This window comes from Ictidomys tridecemlineatus, chromosome 2 (genome assembly GCF_052094955.1).
Source record: "Ictidomys tridecemlineatus isolate mIctTri1 chromosome 2, mIctTri1.hap1, whole genome shotgun sequence".
Lineage (NCBI taxonomy): Eukaryota > Metazoa > Chordata > Mammalia > Rodentia > Sciuridae > Ictidomys > Ictidomys tridecemlineatus.
The window spans coordinates 71,347,978-71,368,823 of NC_135478.1; the positions used below are offsets into that span (position 1 = coordinate 71,347,978).

The 20,846-nt window shown below is 38.3% G+C and overlaps 1 protein-coding gene across 6 annotated transcripts in view; it reads left to right on the forward strand.

The window, feature by feature from the left end:
- Window positions 1-20,846, forward strand: part of Cltcl1 (clathrin heavy chain like 1) — a 94,391-nt gene that overhangs the window by 29,668 nt on the left and 43,877 nt on the right. For 5 of the 6 annotated variants that reach the window (XR_005736097.2, XM_078038771.1, XM_021732691.3 and 2 more), the window contains exons 6-15: window positions 5,473-5,646; window positions 6,355-6,552; window positions 7,515-7,715; window positions 7,808-7,960; window positions 8,549-8,671; window positions 10,398-10,535; window positions 16,851-17,015; window positions 17,524-17,704; window positions 18,445-18,608; window positions 20,168-20,293. Coding sequence is in view for 5 of the 6 variants with exons in the window: in XM_078038771.1 (XP_077894897.1) it covers window positions 5,473-5,646; window positions 6,355-6,552; window positions 7,515-7,715; window positions 7,808-7,960; window positions 8,549-8,671; window positions 10,398-10,535; window positions 16,851-17,015; window positions 17,524-17,704; window positions 18,445-18,608; window positions 20,168-20,293 (1,623 nt within the window). In the remaining variant the exon portion in view is untranslated. The remainder of the gene's footprint in view (window positions 1-5,472; window positions 5,647-6,354; window positions 6,553-7,514; window positions 7,716-7,807; window positions 7,961-8,548; window positions 8,672-10,397; window positions 10,536-16,850; window positions 17,016-17,523; window positions 17,705-18,444; window positions 18,609-20,167; window positions 20,294-20,846) is intronic. The other variant, XM_040291034.2, reaches the window with a different exon arrangement.

A 20,846-nucleotide genomic window follows, 5' to 3' on the forward strand; every position in this document is an offset into this window, starting at 1 on the left:
TTGCAGTCCCACCAGCAATGTACAAGAGTACCCTTTTCCCCACATCCTTGCCAGCACTTGTTGTTGTTTGACTTCATAATGGCTGCCAATCTTACTGGAGTGAGATGGTATCTTAGGGTGGTTTTGATTTGCATTTCTCTGACTGCTAGAGATGGTGAGCATTTTTTCCTGTACTTGTTGATTGATTGTATGTCCTCCTCTGTGAAGTGTCTGTTCAGGTCCTTGGCCCATTTGTTGATTGGGTTATTTGTTATTGTTTAATTTTTTGAGTTCTTTGTATACTCTGGATATTAGGGCTCTGTCTGAAGTGTGAGGAGTAAAAATTTATTCCCATGATGTAGGCTCCCTATTTACCTCTCTTATTGTTTCTCTTGCTGAGAAAAAACTTTTTACTTTAAGTAAATCCCATTTGTTGACTCTTGTTATTAACTCTTGTGCAATGGGTGTCCTATTAAGGAATTTGGAGCCCGACCCCACAATATGTAGATCGGAGCCAACTTTTTCTTCTATCAGACACAGAGTCTCTGATTTGATATCAAGCTCCTTGATCCATTTTGAGTTAATTTTTGTGCATGGCGAGAGAAGGGGATTCAGTTTCATTTTGTTGCATATGGATTTCCAGTTTTCCCAGCATCATTTGTTGAAGATGCTATTCTTCCTCTATTGCATGCTTTTAGCCCCTTTATCAAATATAAGATAGTTGTAACTTTGTGGATTAGTCTCTGTGTCCTCTGTACCATTGGTCCACCCGCCTGTTTTGGTACCAGTACCATGCTGTTTTTGTTACTATTGCTCTGTAGTATAGTTTGAAATCTGGTATTGCTATGTCACCTGATTCACACTTCCTGCTTGGAATTGCTTTTGCTATTCTGGGTCTTTTATTTTTCCATATGAATTTCATGATTGCTTTGTCTATTTCTACAAGAAATGCCATTGGGATTTTGATTGGCATTGCATTAAACCTATAGAGAACTTTTGGTAATATCGCCATTTTGATGATGTTAGTTCTGCCTATCCATGAGCAGGGTATATTTTTCCATCTTCTAAGATCTTCTTCTATTTTTCTCTTTAGGGTTCTGTAGTTTTCATTGTATAAATCTTTCACCTCCTTTGTTAGGTTGATTCCCAAGTATTTTTTTTTTTTGAGGATATTGTGAATGGGGTGTTTTTCCTCATTTCCATTTCAGAAGTTTTGTCGCTGATATACAGAAATGCCTTTGATTTATGCGTGTTGATTTTATATCCTGCCACTTTGCTGAATTCATTTATTAGTTCTAGTAGTTTCTTTGTAGACACTTTTGGGTCTTCTAGGTATAGAATCATGTCTTCCGCAAATAGTGATAATTTAAGTTCTTCTTTTCCTATTTTTATGCCTTTAATTTCTTTCATCTAATTGCTCTGGCCAGTGTTTCGAGAACTATATTGAATAGAAGTGGTGATAGAGGGCATCCCTGTCTTGTTCCAGATTTTAGAGGGAATGCCTTCAATTTTTCTCCATTCAGAATGATGCTAGGCTGAGGCTTAGCATAGATAGCTTTTACAATGTTGAGGTAAGTTCCTGTTATCCCTAGTTTTTCTAATGTTTTGAACATAAAGGGATGCTGTACTTTGTCGAATGCTTTTTCTGCATCTATCGAGATGATCATATGGTTCTTATCTTTAAGTCTATTGATGTGGTGAATAACATTTATTGATTTCCGTATATTGAACCATCCTTGCATCCCAGGGATAAATCCTACTTGATCATGGTGCACAATTTTTTTGATGTGCCTTTGTATCCGATTCGCCAGAATTTTATTGAGGATTTTTGCATCTAGGTTCATTAGAAATATTGGTCTGTAGTTTTCTTTCTTTGAGGTGTCTTTGTCTGGTTTCAGAATCAGGGTGATGTTGGCCTCATAGAATGAATTTGGAAGAACTCCCTTTTTTTCTATTTCCTGAAATAGCTTGAAAAGTATTGGTATTAATTCTTCTTTAAAGGTTTTGTAAAACTCCACTGTATACCCATCTGGTCCTGGGCTTTTCTTGGTTGGTAGTCTTTTGATTGCTTCTTCTGTTTCATCCATTGATATTGGTCTGTTCAAATTGTGTGTATCCTCCTGACTCAGTCTGGGCAAATCATATGACTTAAGAAATTTATCGATGTCTTCACTATCTTCTATTTTATTGGAATATAGGTTTTCAAAATAATTTCTAATTGTCTTCTGTATTTCTGTAGCATCTGTTGTAATATTGCCTTTTTCATCCCATATGTTAGTAATTTGAGTTCTCTCTCTTCTTCTCTTCATTAGCATGGCTAAGGGTCTGTCGATCTTATTTATTTTTTCAAAGAACCAACTTTTAGTTTTGTCAATTTTTTCAATAGTTTCTTTTGTTTCAATTTCATTGATTTCCGCTCTGATTTTAATTATTTCTTGCCTTCTGCTACATTTGCTGTTGTTTTGCTCTTCCTTTTCTAGGGCTTTGAGATGAAGTGTGAGCTCATTTATTTGTTGGTTTTTTCTTTTTTTGAAGAATGACCTCCAGGCAATGAATTTCCCTCTTGAAACTGCTTTCATTGTGTCCCATAGATTCCAATATGTTGTGTCTTTATTTTCATTTATCTCTAAGAATTTTTGATTTCCTCCTTTATGTCTTCTGTAACCCATTGATCATTCAGTAACATATTGTTCATTTCCATGTGATGTAGGATTTTTCCCTTCCTTCTTTTATCATTGATTTCCAGTTTCATTCCGTTATGATCAGATAAAATGCATGGTATTATCTCCACCCCTTTATATTTACTGAGGGTTGCCCTATGGCATAATATATGGTCTATTTTTTGAGAAGGATCCATGTGCTACTGAGAAAAAAGTGTATCAACTTGATGATGGTTGATATATTCTATATATGTCAGTTAAGTCTAGGTTATTGATTGTGATATTGAGTTCTATAGTGTTTTTTTTCCAACTTTTGTTTGGAGGATCTGTCAAATGGTGAGAGAAGTGTGTTGAAGTCACCCATAATTATTGTGTTGTGGTCTATTTGATTCTTGAACTTGAGGAGAGTTTGTTTTATGAACGTCGAAGCACCCTTATTTGGTGCATAAATATTGATAATTGTTATGTCTTATTGGTGAATGGTTCCTTTTAACAGTATATAATGTCCTTCCTTATCCCTTTTGATTAACTTAGTCTTGAAGTCGATTTTATTCGATATGAGGATGGCCATCCCTGCTTGCTTACGAGGACTGTGTGCGTGGTATATTTTTTCCCAACCTTTCACCTTCAGCCTGTGTATGTCTTTTCCAATCAGATGTGTCTCCTAGAGGCAACATATTGTTGGATTTGTTTTTTTTAATCCATGTTACCAGCCTATGTCGCTTTATTGGAGAGTTTAAGCCATTAACGTTTAGAGTTACTATTGATATATGGTTTGTACTTCCAGCCATGTTTGATTATTTATCTTTTTTAAAAAATTTAGTTTGTTTCTCCATGATTAGCTTTCCCCCCGCACTCTGTCTTTACTGAGGTACTTCCCACTCTTGGTTTTGGTGATTGTTTTTCATTTCTTCCTCGTGTAGTGTTTTGATCAAGATGCTTTGCAGTGCTGGTTTTCTGGCTGCAGATTCTTTTAACTTTTGTTTATCATGAAAGATTTTTATTTCATTGTCGTACTGAAGCTAAATTTTGCTGGATACAAAATTCTTGGTTGGCATCCATTGTCTTTCAGTGTTTGAAATACGTTGTTCCAGGATCTTCTCACTTTCAGCGACTGTGATGAAAAATCTGTTGTTAACTTTATTGGTTTACCCCTGAATGTAATCTGCCTCCTTTCCCTTATAGCTTTTAATATTTTCTCTTTATTCTGTATATTGGATATCTTCATAACAATGTGTCTTGGCGTTGGTCTACTGTGATTTTGTATGCTCGGTGTCCTGTATGCATCGACATTTTGTATATATGTTTCCTTTTTTATTTCTGGAAAGTTTTCCATAATTATTTAATTCAGCAGGTTGCTTATTCCCTTGGTTTGAACCTCTATACCTTCCTCTATCCCGATGACTCTTTAGTTTGTTTTTTTATGTTATCCCATATCTCTTGGATGTTTTTCTTGTGATTTTTTACCAGCCTTTCTGAGTTGGCTAGACTCTTCAAGATGATATATTTTGTCTTCATTATCTGACGTTCTGGCTTCTACTTGCTCCACTCTGTTAGTGATACTCTCATTTGAGTTTTTAATTTGGTTTATAGTTTCCTTCATTTCTAGAATTATTGTTTGATTTTTTTATAATCTCTATCTCCTGATAAAGATGCTTATTTGCTTCTTTTATCTGTTTATGTAATTCATTTTCAATGTGTTCTTTCACTGTTTGAATTTGCTGTCTCATATCCTCTTTAAGATTCCATTCCATCTGTCTAAGGTATTCCTTGAGTTCTTTATTTGGCCATTTTTCTAATGCCTCTAGGTCCTCCTGAATATTTAGGCTGTTCTGCATTGTTTGTACTCCTTTTCTTCCTTGCTTTTTCATGCTGCTCATGTTACTTCTTGTTCTGTTTGACTGCTGAGTTACTGTTTACTCCTATAAATTTATTTGACGCTGTCACCGCCGGTTTCAATGAAGTTATCTCCTTTGCCGCATTCTGGTGACATCAGTTCTCTGCCATGGTGGTATCCCATGCAAATGGCGACAGTTCGTTCCCTTTGCCAGGTGACCAATGCAACGGGTGGGTCCTGACTGGCTGTCCCAAGCTCCATTTCAATCCTGTGGCCACTGCCTATGAAGGCTCGGTTGGTATTAACCTCCGCAGGTTCAGAAGGTCCGACCAGTTGTTTCAGCGGGATCATTTAGTGCTGAGTCACAGAGGTTTGTCTGCAAGACACAGGCGAATGGGAGCTTGAATTCAGCCGATCCGGGCTCAGTGTGTGTTCTGAGAGGCCCAGACTGTTCGCCCCAGATCCACGTCAGCTCAGCATTGCCTAGTGATCCTGAGAAAAAAGCGTTTAAACGGTTTACGACTCCCTATGCCCGCGTAGCTGAAGAGGTCAGAGACTTGATCTCTCCACGCCTGCTGCCATGTTGGATCTCTCCTCCTGAGTGTTATTAATGGCATTTGGCAAAGGTTATTAGTAAGTGGAAATGGAAGGTAGATTGGAAAGTGAAGTCAGTATTAGGGGTCTTTATCCAGAACTTTCCCCATCTTTTATGAACTTGAAGCTTAATGGGGTGTGGAAAGAAACTGGGGAAAGAATGTGTCTACCTGAAATATATATGGAATCGGCTGATTTTCTTTGACCTTTGTTTGAGAGTGATTGGGCAAAATAAACCTAGGTCTCATGGAGAAGAACTTGAAATCCATTTCTCAGGGTTTCATTACTCCCATTGATGATCTCAGCCATGGAATCTCTGGGATCCCATTTATCATTCGTGAGCTCTTTTTTTCTTATGTGGCTTTGTCTTTTTCCAACCCATCATACTCTGCCTTCTTACAGATTGGAGCCAAACATGGTGTTATATATTTGATCACAAAGTACGGCTACCTACATATGTATGATTTAGAGTCTGCTGTGTGCATCTACATGAACCGTATTAGCGCTGACACAATCTTTGTAACTGTTCCACATGAACTAACCTCTGGGATTATTGGTGTCAACAAAAAAGGACAGGTATGTAACTCTGAGGTTTAATTTCCCACCTTTTCCCCATAGTAAGGACTAGAGCTTTGTGATCAGGTGTTGTTAACTCCTGTTATTAAACTTATACCCATGTCTGCCTTCTCCTTCACATCATCATTTCCTCTCTTCAGCCAGCACCATTCCTAACACAACATTGATTCTGACAGGAGAGCCACTACTTCCTGTGTGAAGCATCTGCCAGTGGAGCAGCAGTTCTAATATGCACCGCATACATCTTTATACCAAGCACCTGTTAGTTGGAGAAGGTTGAAAAAGCAGATACTATGCTGTTGAAGTTAACCTTTCTGAACCAAAGTTAAAAAGAGAAGAAAATCAATTTTTTAAGAATTACCTTAACAGAAAAATTGTAAGGAGTACTCATCAGTGAAAATCAAGCAAGTCATTTTGGCATAGATCTGAACACATCATTATGATCAGTTCCTGTATGACTTTACATTTTCATAGTATTTTGAACAGCTGCATTGAATCCCATGCTATCACTTTGCTGGGTGATTCTACTTTGTTACCATTAAGAACCTGGCTCCTTTGCATCTTTTTATGTTAGGACCAAGATCACAAGCACGCTCAACATGAGTCTGGGAATTTGGCAAACATTACAGTGTCATGAGGGAATGTGACAGACTGTGTGTATGGGGCATTTCCCCAGGGGAACTGGTCTCACTTGGTGGGTTCTTATAGGTGCTGTCAGTTTGTGTTGAGGAAGAAAACATTGTGAATTACGCAACCAATGTGCTTCAGAATCCAGACCTGGGTCTGCGTTTGGCTGTTCGTAGTAACCTGCCAGGGGCAGAGGAGTTATTTGTAAGAAAATTCAGTACCTCCTTTGCACAGGGGAACTATGCTGAAGCCGCCAAAGTAGCAGCATCTGCACCAAAGGTAATGAAACTTGAACACTGTATGCCATTCTGAAGTTTTAGGACCCAACCTTGAGGGTAAAATAAAACATGAAAGCATTTCACTACACTATTGGAATATATTAGTGTTATGTTAGTGTGCTTTTTGATTATTTTAAATGTTTTACTAATGGCATAGCAGTAATGGAAACAGACAAAATTTTGCTCCACCATTTTATTCTTTATTGTTTTTCTGTTATTGCTGTGTTCATAAATACTTCTTACCCAGAATCTTAGCTCAGGTACAGTTTTGTCTTTTGGTGACTTGAATTTTTCACTGATACTACCTAATCATTAAATATAAAATTATAAAAAATAGGGTAACTATACCTATTTTATTTAGTGACAGTCCTATTCTGGACTTTCTTCACTCTTCTAGAGAATAATAGTTTGGTTTATTTCCTTAGGATACATTTTCCTGGGACTGGATTTACTTCTGAGTAAATAAAGGTTTTCAAGTTACTTCTCCTCTAAAGATTTCTTCCTGTCTTCCAAGTGGATTTGAAGAAACTATTTTATTTTTTAATACCTTTATTTTATTTATTTATTTTTATGTGGTGCTGAGGATCAAATTCAGGCCTCACATGTGCTAGGCAAGTACTCTACCACTGAGCCACAATTCCAGCTCCTAAACAAACCATTTCTAATGGGACTGAAAGTTTTTTAAATTTGAGTGAGTGTAGAACTTCAATACCAAGTTAGAGGCCTAATTCTCACTGTAGCCTGGTAAGGTACAAGTAAGATCCAAAACGTGACGTTGCCCTAGGACTTAGACCCACTCTACTTAGTTATTGATGGAGGTAGAAGCAGTAACTTTAGTAGAGGAATTTTTGTCCATGTCAAGTCACTGTAGAATTCCATTGGCAAAAATTTGTTTCATATGAGCAAATTGAGTGAAGGGATGCCCTGTGATTACAAATAAGCTATATTTTCATTTGTTATCAGGGAATTCTGCGTACCAGTGATACAGTCCAGAAGTTCCAAAGTATACCTGCCCAGCCTGGCCAAGCCTCTCCTTTGCTCCAGTACTTTGGAATCCTGCTTGACCAGGGTCAGCTCAATAAACTTGAATCTTTAGAGCTTTGCCGGCCAGTTCTTCAGCAGGGGCGCAAGCAACTCTTAGAGAAGTGGCTGAAAGAAGATAAGGTGAAATCACAACCCCAAAATAGTTTGAAAAATGGATTGCAGCTGCCCTGCTTCTCTAATCCTAATGTTGTCTTGTCTTTTGGCATGTATAGCTAGAGTGTTCAGAGGAACTGGGAGATTTGGTCAAAACTGCTGACCCTATACTGGCTCTGAGTGTGTACCTTCGGGCAAATGTACCAAGCAAAGTTATCCAGTGTTTTGCAGAAACAGGCCAATTCCAAAAAATTGTGCTGTATTCCAAAAAGGTAATATATGTTTCATCATCACTGCACAGATAATCCATGTGCAGGTGGGTGGTTGCCAATTGTGTCATTTATAAAATGCCTTCTATGTGGGGTGAGTGCTCTGGTGTACAACAGTTATCAGTACTGCTGTTAGCATCTGGCATTCATTAATATTAATAATATTTTATTATTAACTTTTTTAATTTTCCTGTCTTATTTTACAGTCAGAAGCTTTCTTATAATTTTTATCTTTCTCTTACTACTTCTCCATCCTTCTTCCCCCTGTACCATCTGTATGTCAAATCAGTGTTTGTGGGGTTTCAGATCCTATTCCCATGTGTCAAAATTGTCAGCACTTGCTAGTGCTGTGCCTGCACACCAACCTGGGTTACTTCTCTGTGGTCCATGTTGTTTTCTTAGTTAATTGCATCTCATATACATGGGATCAGTTTTCACTTAATTGGACATTTTATTTGGCAAAGGAGTGGTACATATACATGCTAATGTTGATAGTCATTTTTTTATAAACAAAAACTAGAGGATAAACTTCTTTTTTTAATGCCTAGCATTTTTACTTACTTTTCCTGATTGGTGTTCCCTCACTTACAGGTTGGTTATATCCCAGACTGGATCTCTTTGCTGAGGAGTGTGATGAGGATCAGTCCAGAACACGGCCTGCAGTTTTCCCAAATGCTAGTGCAGGATGAGGAGCCATTGGCCAACATTAACCAGGTGAGCATGGGTTGTTCCAGATATTTTAGGACTTTTTGTAGCCATCAAGAAGATTCCCTTTCATTTGGCTTTCTGTTATCACAATTCAGTGATTTTCTTGGTTTGTTCTTATTCTTTTAGTTTTAAAAAAATCTAATACACTAGGAGAGCTTGTCTTTATTATTTGAATACTTGTCATTCAAGTATTGATAATATTTATTGATTTGTGTGTCAAACTGAGAGGATTTTGTTTCTTTTTGTTGGGATTAGTAATAGGATGTGAGGATGTTAGTTAAGAATGGTAGCCCTCCATCCCTTATTCCATTCCATTACTACCTGATTATTTCTTTCTGACAAATAACCTGAACCCCACCCAAATACAATGGAAAGTGCAGACAAGTCTCCTGACTTGCATATTCTGGCTGTCTAATTGCCCTGAGTTTTAGTATAACTTACTTAATATTCAGGTATAAACACATTTCAAATCGCCTTCAGTAAAATACATTCAAGAAGTGTGTAATAAAGCAGAACAGTAAAACCAACAACCTGTCTAGAAATGATATGTACAATTATAATTGGATTTGTGCATCTGGGAATCTGCAGATATTTTGGAGATCATGAAATAAGGGGTTTGAGCCAAATTTACTTAGATCTCAATGGGAAAGAAGTGTCTAGGTGAAATCTTGATTATATTTCATATTTTTTAAACTTTTTTGAAAACATAAACTTTTGGGCTGGGGCTGTAGCTGAGTTGGTAGAGTCCTTTCCTGTCATATGTGGGGCCCTGGGTTCAATCCTCAGCACCACATAAAAATAAAATTAAAATATTGTGTCCATCTACTATAAAAATATTTATATATATACACACACACACACACACACACACACTTTTTCCAGGCATGGCAGTGCATGCTTGTAATCCCAAAGGACTTGGGAAGCTGAGGCAGGAAGATTGCCAAGCAACTTAGTTGAGACCTTGTCCCCAAAAAAAAAAAAAAAAAAGGCTAGGGGATGTTACATAGTGGTAAAGTGCCTCTGGATTCATCCCTAGTACCAAAAAAAAAATCCAAGTATATATATTTCCTCTTATACTTTAAGTATGAAAAACGTTACACAGTTGCTAAATTTATTACCTATATTTCACCTCTTATTAAGTTTTATTAATTGTTTTAAATTAATATTTGTTTAACTGTAATAAGTGTCTAAGTAAATGTGCATTTTCCCACATAATGATAGTGAATAACATAACATAATGATAGTGAATGGGCTATACCCCAGGTATTAGCTTCCTTTACAATTTTTAAAAAATTTTTAGTTGTGGATGGACACAATATCTTTGTTTCATTTATTTATTTTTATGTGGTGTTAAGGATTGAATCCTGTGCCTCACTTGCTAGACAAGTGCTCTACCACTGACTAAAATCCCAGCCCCAATTCCTTTACAATTTGATTAACATTATTTGGATCACTTCAGATTCTGGGGGCTCCCATGTATTATAAAGACAACTGCCTTTAATCCACTCTATTAAAATGGCCGGTTGTTGAGTATAACGTAGGTGATATAATTTCACAAAATTACCCTTGGATTAATAATATGAATTATTTGAATTTCAGAAATATAAGAAAATGCAAAGGAAAGAAAATTCAATCACTGAATTTTTAAATGAGATTCTATCTCAAAAACTGTTTCAATAGGAAAATTAAACAGTTCCTTCTCTGAGTGAAAACATGGCTTGGATCTTTGCAGATTGTGGACGTTTTCATGGAAAACAGTTTAATTCAGCAGTGTACTTCCTTCTTGCTGGACATCTTGAAGAATGATCACCCAGCTGAGGGGCACCTCCAGACCCAGCTGTTGGAAATGAATCTGATCCATGCACCCCAGGCAAGTGACATCTCTAGGCTAGTAACAAGGGGCAGGGTACCTGCTGTGCCTCTGTATGGGATGTACAGACCTGAGCACAGAGGTTTTGAACTGGGTTATACTTGTTCCAGATGTTTATTTTTATGCTTCTCAGTAGGCAAAAAATCGTTTTCCTCCAAGGTTTTTCAGGAAATCAGGGTACAGAACATTCAAGGAAACAGTTACAACTGGGAATATAATTTCTTCCTTTCTTCCCTTTTTCATTGTGGTAAAATATACATAACAAAGTTTACCATTTTTAAGGTTTTTTTAGTTTTATTGATTTTATTTTTTTAAATACATAATAACGGAATGCATTACAGTTCTTATTACACATATAAACCACAATTTTTCATATCTGTTTATATATAAAGTATATTGACACCCAATTCAAGTCTTTATACATGTACTTTGGATAATGATGTCCATCACATTTCACCACCCTTGCTAATACCCTGCCCCTTCCCTTTCCCTCTCACCAGTCTTCCCTATCTAGAATTCATCTAATCCTCCCATGCTCCCCCCACCCTACCCCACTATGAGTCAGCCTTCTTATATCAGAGAAAACGTTTGACATTTGTTTTTTGGAGATTGGCTAACTTCACTTAGCATTATCTTCTGCAACACCATCCATTTACCTGCAAATGCCATGATTTTATTATCTTTTAATGCCGAGTAAAATTCCATTGTGTATATATGTCACATGTTTTTATCCATTCATCCACTGAAGGGCATCTAGGTTGGCTCCACAGTTAGCTATTATGAATTGTGCTGCTATAAAAATTGATGTAGCTGTGAACCTGTCGTATGCTGTTTTTACGTCCTTTGGGTATAATCCGAGGAGAGGGATAGCTGGGTCAAATGGTGGTTCCATTCCCAGATTTCAAAGGAATCTCCAAACTGCTTTCCATATTGGCTGTACCAATTTGCAGTCCTACTAGCAATGTATGAGTGTATCTTTTTCCCCACATCCTCGCCAACACTTATTGTTGTTTGCTTTCATAATAGCTGCCATTCTGACTGGAATGAGATATCTTAGAGTAGTTTTTTTAATATTTATTTTTTACTTATAGGTGGACACATATTTATTTTATTTTTTTTATGAGGTTCTGAGGATCGAACCCAAGGCCTCACAGGTGCTAGGCAAGCACTCTACCTCTGAGCCACAATCCCAGCCCCTTAGAGTAGTTTTGATATGCATTTCTCTGATTGCAAGAGATGATGAGCATTTTTTCATATATTGTTGATTGATTATATATCTTCTTCTGAAGAGTGTCTGTTCAGGTCCTTGGCCCATTTGTCAATTGGGTTATTTGGGTTTTTTTGGTGCTTAGCTTTGAAAATTTCAGACCAATATCTCTCATGAACATAGATACAAAAATTCTCAATAAAATTCTGGCAAATCTAATACAAAAACATATCAAAAAGATTGTGCACCATGATCAAGTGGGATTCATCCCAGGGATGCAAGGTTGATTCAACATACAAAAAATAATGAAGGTAATTCATCACATCAGTAGACTTAAAGATAAGAATCATATGATCATCTCAATAGATGCAGAAAAAGCATTTGACAAAATACAGCACCCCTTTGTGTTCAAAACACTAGAAAAACTAGGAATAACAGGAACATATCTCAACATCGTAAAGGCTATCTATGCTAAGCCTCAGGCCAACAACATTCTAAATGGAGAAAAATTGAAGGCATTCCCTCTGAAAACTGGAATAAGACAGGGATGTCCTCTTTCACCACCTCTATTCAACATAGTTCTTGAAACACTGGCCAGAGCAATTACATAAAAAAATCAAAGGGTTATGTATAGGAAAAGAAGAACTTAAATTAGCATTATTTGCTGATAATATGATTCTATACCTAGAATACCCAAAAACTCCACCAGAAAACTTCTAGAACTAGTAAATGAATTCAGCAAAGTAGAAGGATATAAAATCAATACCCATAGATCAAAGGCATTTCTGTATATCAGTGACAAAGCCTCTAAGAACGATGAGGAAAACTATCCCATTCACAGTAATCTCAAAAAAAAAAAAAATAAGATACTTGGGAATCAACTTAGTGAAATAGGTGAAAGATCTATACAATGAAAACTACAGAACCCTAAAAGAGAAATCAAAGAAGACCTTAGAAGATGGAAAGATCTACCTTGCTCTTGGATAGGCAGAATTAATGTTATCAAAATGACCATACTACCAAAAGCACTATACAGATTTAATGCAATTCTGATCAAAATCCCGATGGTATTCCTCATAGAAACAGTAAAAGCAATCATGAAATTCATCTGTAAAAATAAGAGACCCAGGATAGCTAAAGTAATCCTTAGCAGGAAGAGTGAAGCAGGTGACATTGGTATACCAGACCTTAAACTATAGTACAGAACAATAGTAACAAAACAGCATGGTATTGGCACCAAAACAGACTGGTAGACCAGTGGTACAGAATAGAGGACACAGAGACTAACCCACAAAATTACAATTATCTTGTATTAGACAAAGGTGCCAAAAACGTGCACTGGAAGAAAAGATAGCATCTTCAACAAATGATGCTGGGAAAACTGGAAATCCATGTGCAACAAAATGAAATTAAATCCCTATCTCTCACCATGCACAAAACATAACTCAAAATGGATCAAGGACCTAGGAATTAGACCAGAGACTCTGTGTTTAATAGAAGAAAAAGTGGGTCCCAATCTTCATTATGTGGGATTAGGCCCCAACTTCCTTAATAAGACTACTGTGGCACAAGAATTAAAACCAAGAATCAATAAATGGGATGGAATCAAACTAAAAAGTTTCTTCTCAGCAAAAGAAACAATCTGTGAGGTGAACAGAGAGCCCACATCTTGGGAGCAAATTTTTACCCCTCACAAATCAGATAGAACACTAATCTACCATTTTAGGTTTTTAAATGTGCAATTCAGTGATGTTAAGAAGATTCATAGAGCTAGATGTGGTGGTACATGTCTATAATCCCAGCTACTCAGGAGGCTGAGTTAGGAGGATCACAAGTTCAAACCCAGCCTGAGCAAATCAGTGAAACCCTGTCTCAAAATAAAATAAAAAGGGCTGGGACTGGGTATGTGGCTCAAGCAGTAGCACGCTTGCCTGGCATGCGTGCAGCGCTGGGTTTGATCCTCAGCACCACATACAAATAAAGATGTTATGTCCACCAAAAACTAAAAAATAAATATTTAAAAATTCTCTCTCTCTCTCTCTCTCTCTCTCTTTAAAGAAAGAAAGAAAGAAAATAAAAAGTGCTGGGTATGTGCTAAGTTCAGTCCCCAGTACTGAAAAAAAAAGAAAGGAGAGGACATTCACAAAATTGTGCAACCAACATCACTATATATTTTTATCATCCCAAAAGGGAACTGCTTCTAGCAGCCATCATTCTGCTTTCTATCTCTATGAAATTGCCTATTCTATATAGTTCATACAAATGAAATCATAAAATATTTGTCCTTTTGTCTTTTTTCTTTTTAATATTTTATCCATGTTATATCATGTGTTGTAAGTTCATTTAAATTCCATTGTTAAGACTACATAATATATTCCATATTATATGTATACTACATTTTATTTATCCTTTCATCTGTTGATGGACACTGGGTTGTTTCCACATTCTGGCTGTTATGAATAATACTGCTTTGAACATGAATATACAAGTATCTCTTCAAGACCTGGCTTTCAATTTTTTTGAATATACTCCTAAATGTGGAATTGCTAGATCATATTGTAATTCTCCATTTAATTTCTTGAGGAACCACTGAGCTGTATTCCAAGAGGCTTCAGCATTTTATATTTCTGTCAGCTACACAAAATTGTTCCAATTTCTCTGTCCTTTCCAACACTTTTTTCCTTTTATTCATTTATTTTTTAAATAACGACCATCTTAATGGGTGCAGTGGTATCTCACTGTGATTGAGGCATCATTTCTTAATCTGAAAGATGGGGGCATATGATCAAATCACATGTATTGCTATTTTCGGTTAAATTTGGAGATAAATGCATAGTGCAGAAATTGGAGATAAATACATGACATAGAGTATTTATTTATTTTTTTATTTTTTTAAGAGAGAGTGAGAGAGTGAGAGAGGAGAGAGAGAGAGAGAGAGAGAGAGAATTTTTAATATTTATTTTTTAGTTCTCGGCGGACACCACATCTTTGTTGGTATGTGGTGCTGAGGATCGAACCCGGGCCGCACACATGCCAGGCGAGTGCGCTACCGCTTGAGCCACATCCTCAGCCCCAATGACATAGAGTATTTAATGTAAACCTGTTTGACCAAGGTTGTATGAGAAGTTCACTTTGTTCATTACTTATTTGTCTTCTGATTTGTTTTTCTTCAATAATCACATAATATTTTGAAATTTGGAATTAACATGCTTTATTCTATTACCTTAGTTTATCCAAATCCACAAGTCAGCTACTAAGTGTATCCATTATATCCCGCCTTTAAGAAATAAAATTGGTAATTTACTATTTGATGTATTTGAACTCTCATGACTTGGTGATTATGCATAAAGAATTTTAGTAAATAGAAACCAAGCAACACTCAGAAACTCAGCATACAGACCCCAAAGAGTGCCCACACTATAAGGGATGAGCTGACAACTAGGCATAGTACTAAAGGCTTGGGCCACAGTGCTTGAAACAGTGAGGCAGTCTTCTTTGGATGATGAGCACTGGGTGATGCTTTCTGTCTTTGCTTATCTATCTAAGTTCTCTAAAACACCGTTTCTCTGATAAAGGGGAGATATTGAAAAACAAGAGGATAGTTATGCCAAAATAAAAGAAAAAAAGGATAGAGGGAAGGTAGGTATCAGGTATTTAAAAACTCTCCTCTCAGGACTTGGTTTGATCCTTTATTCTGTAGGAATACAGAGTGTGCATAACCCTTGAGAAGTGTGGTATAGACTGTATGTAGTCACTGTGCATGCATCTAGTCCTCTATTGGGTTTGTGTTCCACATCCTAGAAGGGATGAAAAAGAGTGTGCTGAGCTGCAGGTGAAGGCACCCAGGAGTACAACTTGTCAAGACTAACTACTGGTTAGAGACACTGGTAAGATCACTCAGAAAGGCAACAAAGTTGCTGTGTTGACATATCCATTTTAGTCCAGAGAGTACTAAAAATCTTAAACCTCATCAAAATTCTTTCTAGGTGGCATGTACTTATAATCTCAGCTACTCAGGAGGCTGAGGCAGGAAGGTTGCTTAAACCCAAAAGTTCAGGGCCAGCCTGGGAAACATAACAGGACTTCACCTCTTAAACCTCTAATACCTATTCCAAACCATATCTGTAACCCTATCTACATCATCCTCTCCATCCCCCTCTCTCCAGCTCTGACCTCTAATCACTTGACCCTATCCCAACACCAAACCTAAACTATGAAACCTAAACCATTATACTATAACCCTGTAACATATACACTAACCAATAACAACTAGTGCTAACAACAACCCTAATTCCCAAACTATAACCCTAGCCATATCCTATATCCTATACCTTATAACCAACCTAATCTCCACCCCAACCACATGCAACTCTAACGACCTCATCTTTATCTTCAACCACTTCCCAAACCTAACCAATTACTTCTAACTCCACCCCCAATCTACATCTTGAAATAAAGGACCTTATCTCTTTATAAAAAATAACTCCAGGAGTATTTATTGTTTTAAGTTCCACTCCTAATTCTGCCTTTAATTCAATAGAGAAGTCTAGTAAACAAATAGGATTTGTTACTTTCAGATCTAATTCTGACTCATCTGAGAATTAAAAGAAGGTGTGGTAGAATTGAGCCCTTCCACTGATCTTGCTATAGAAAACCCTATAAAAATGTAATTGCTGAACCCAATTACTATGTATAACCATAAAGCTCTAATAAAAAATGTAATTGCTGAAAAACTGCAACAGGATCCTGGACTAATCCCAATAATAGTGTTTTATGGAGCCTCAGTATTTCTTACATGCCTGACTCCAGCCTATCAGAGCTCTAGCTGTCCTTCAAGTCATCTTTTGCACAAGGCTCTATTTTCCCATGTTGCAGAGCTAGGTCTGGCTCACAATATGGAAAAATAGAGCCTTGAGCAAAAGATGACTTGAAGGACAGCTAGAGCTCTGATAGGGAGCCACTAACACTGCAGCTACCATGGAAGCATGGATATAAGCACTGGTTCCTGAACTACACACTACTGGGGGGGGTAGGGTACAGTTGATCAGCTGCTATTTAAAATTTACTGCCTTCAATCAGGTTTTCTTACTGAAGTTGATATTTCACAGGTTGCAGATGCCATCCTTGGAAATCAGATGTTTACACATTATGATCGAATCCATATTGCCCAGCTTTGTGAGAAGGCAGGCCTCCTGCAACGGGCGCTGGAGCACTACAGTGACATCAATGACATCAAGAGGGCTGTAGTCCACACCCATCTTCTCAGTCCTGAGGTACAGTGCACCACTGGGGCACTCCCCTTGTTACTGGTGTCTATATGGTCATTCATATCACATGCTCCCAAATGTGTCCTGTGGGTGGTTTGTGGGACCAGGCATGAGCCTGCCATGCTTTACTGTACGCACAATCCTCACCTGCCCATCAACATGTCTGGGGTCCATGTCATCTTTCTTTCACCTTTGACTTATTCTAATAACAGGAATAATGATAACATTTTAACATTGACAACCTAGCAAGACTGTCTGAATCATCAGTAAAAACTAAAAGAGCTACTGTGTTCCAATTACAGAATAGTTTTAGAATCAACTGTAGGATATACTAGGATAAACAGTTTAGGTCAGGGTTTTATCCTAAATTTATTCCTTGCTCCCACTTTTTACCATGATAGATAGGTGCTTTTTGGTCTTATTAAGTGAGAATTCTTTACACTTTTGACATTTAGGGTTGGGATGGGAATGATCCAGTTATTTAGTAACATTTACAACTCTTCCTTGTTCTCAGTGGCTTGTCAATTTCTTTGGTTCCTTGTCGATGGAGGATTCCATGGAGTGTCTACATGCCATGTTGTCTGCTAACATCAGACAGAACCTTCAGCTGTGTGTACAGGTGGCTTCTAAGTACCACGAACAGCTGGGCACACAGTCCTTGGTAGAGCTTTTTGAATCCTTCAAGAGTTATGAAGGTAAATCATGCAGCCCTGGGCAGACCCTGCCTTATGATAACACCTGTCTTATGTTCACTCATGCAACATAGAAGAGTCTTCCTGTAAAGCTAGGCAGGATGCAATTCTGACTGCCTTACATGTTCAGTCAAGAGCAGAATATTACTTTTCTCTCAGGGGTATACTCAACTTATGTAACCTTTTTGGTATTTTCAAAGAAAAAAAGCAAGTTGGTTGGCAGTGGGATGGGGGTACTTATAATTCCCCTAATATCCTTGAAGTCTTTGTAGAACTTTGTATCCCCATGTAGGACAGCCTAGTGCAGAATTCATCTGAAATTCTGTAATTGTGGTTCTGGGTACCAGTGAAAGGGCCTGGTATCTGGTCTGAGCAGCCCTGACAAAGCAACTCTTTTGTCCTCTTCCAAGTGAAAGCCCACAGTAGAGGGTCCATCACTTTGTGGTGTTACCTTGTTGATTGCAGATGAGGCCTATCTGGTTGCCATCCTTTGCCCTTTTGTGGTAATTTCACCAAAAGAATTCCAGGAAGGGTGGCTTTGTTGGGTTCAGGCTGGGGGCCTGACTCGATGTTTTAGAGAGATGGCAAGGCACACAAACTTTACACAGATGAAGAAGTCTGAGTAGGTCTGAAGAGTCGAGCAGGGTTGTTGTGGGTGGGGTGATCAAGAGAAGGTGAGCAACTGCCAAAGAGAAGACAAATGAATGTTAGGAGGGTAAACATGAAACAGTCTCTATTTATAGGCCTCTTCTACTTCCTGGGCTCAATTGTGAACTTTAGCCAAGACCCAGATGTGCATTTGAAGTACATTCAGGCTGCCTGCAAGACAGGGCAGATCAAGGAGGTGGAGAGAATATGCCGCGAGAGCAGCTACTATAACCCAGATCGGGTGAAGAATTTCCTAAAGGTATGTCCAGGCATGCCTTCCCTGACAAGCTGCTTTCATGGGTGATACCTGGCCAGAAGTCCTAAGAAGTACTAAGCTGAGTTTGTCTTGCCTTTATTCCCTTAGCACCCAGTGACAAATCTCTATTTTATGATGATCTAATATTCTTAGAGGACTCCACTCATCATTAAGAAAACCCTTTGAAGGAGAAAGAAACTAGAGGCTGTCCAGCTCTAGTTATCCATCATGCAGGTGGCAGGAGTTAATTCATTACTGCATTTTATTTCAGCAGCATCCCAACTGCACCACTGTTGGTTATGTGTGGTAAAGCTGCAATAACAAATAGACCAGTCAGTGTTAGAGGCATAAAGAACAATTAGCCAACTGGGCTTGGTGACAACACCTGTAATCCCGGCAGCTCAGGAGCTGAGACAGGAGAATCACAAATTTGAGGCCAGCTTCATCAACTTAGCAAGGCCCTAAGCAACTCAGTGATATCCTGTCAAAAAATTTAAAAGGTTGGGAATGTCTTTCAGTGGTTAAGCACCTCTGGGTTCAATCCCTTGTGCTGAAAAAAAAGAACAAAACAAGAAGCCTATTTCTCATGCAACAGTCCTGGATAGCCGTGAGTTTAAGTGATATGGCTTTCCATGCCACCATCCTTTGAAGGATTGGCATATAACTGTTTTGCCATCTTCAGTACTTTGCCTTGAATATTGCTTTCCCTGTCAATTGGTGGAAGGGAAGAGTACAGAGTAGTTTCATTGGTGGCTTTTATGGCTAAGTTCTGAAGGTCGCAGGTAACACTTTGGTTCATGTTCCCTTGAAGGAAATGAGGTTATGTGACCTCATCTGAAACTCTAGGGAGCCTGGAAAAGGTGATCTAGGTGTGGGTCCAAACAAAGATTAATGTGATTATGGTGGCCTATTGATTCTCCTGATAAACTATTGTTTAAGAACTGAGTGTGAGTGTGTGAACAGCTCCCCCACTACCTCACCCCACTAGGCTGGCATTTCCTTGGGTTGTGACTTTATTGTAGATGAACTATTCTTTTTTGGAGGGGGTGTTTAGGGATGAAATCAAGGGCACTTGACCACTTAGCCACATCCTCAGCCCTATTTTTTGTATTTTATTTAGAGACAGGATCTCACTGAGTTGCTGAGGCTAGCTTTGAACTTTCGATCCTCCTGCCTCAGCCTCCCAAGCCACTGGGATTATAGGCATGTGCCACCACATCCAGCAATTGCAAATGAACTATTCTGGTGGGCAGCCTGATCTATGTTGGGTTTCCACATAATGAGCTGCTTGTCTCAACCCAAAAGATGTTTGGATTTGCATAAATTTGGAAAGTTATTGTCAAATTTAGCAGAGATCTCTTGTCTTTAGCCAAATACTATTACCTTCCCCCCACTTGTTTCCCAAAACAAACACTACATTCTTGCAATGTAAATGCCTTAAATGTCAGCCTATCTAGAGCAGTCTCCTTGTACATTCCCTGCAGGATCACTGTTGCACAGTCTACGGCTGACTCTGTGGGGGCCCTCACTGCCTGACCTATTCTCTTCTCTCAATCCCTCAGGAGGCTAAGCTCACAGACCAGCTCCCCCTCATCATTGTGTGTGACCGCTTTGACTTTGTGCATGACCTTGTCCTGTATTTATACCACAACAACCTGCAGAAGTACATTGAGATCTACGTTCAGAAGGTACCATTCAGAGGGACACTGCGGACTCCCAGGGTGACACCTAGATGCCTTTAGGCCTCAGACAGTGATAATAGTCTATACCTCAGAGGCTGCCTCTTGACTCCTGAACATTTTGGAAATTTCTCTTTGAAGGGTAGTGTATTAGTTTGCTTAGGCTGCCAGAATAGAGTACCATAGATTGAGCAGCTTAAACAACAGAAATTTATTTATCACAATTTCTGGAGGCTGAAAGTCCAAGCCCAAGGTATTGGCTGAGTTGGTTTCTAGTAAGGGCTCTTTTCCAGGCCTGCAGATAGCTACCTCAGCACTGCATCCTCACATGGTATTTCCTTTGTGCACACGCATTTCTTATAAGGACACCAGTCCTATTGGATTAGGGCCCCATCCTCAACATTAATTACCTCTTTATTTATTTATTTCTGCCCCCCTAGCTGTACATAGTGTAGAGTTGCACCAGTAGTATAACCATACATGACATTAATTACTCTTTAAAGGCCCTGTCTCGGGCTGAGGATGTGACTCAAGCGGTAGCACACTTGCCTGGCATGCGTGC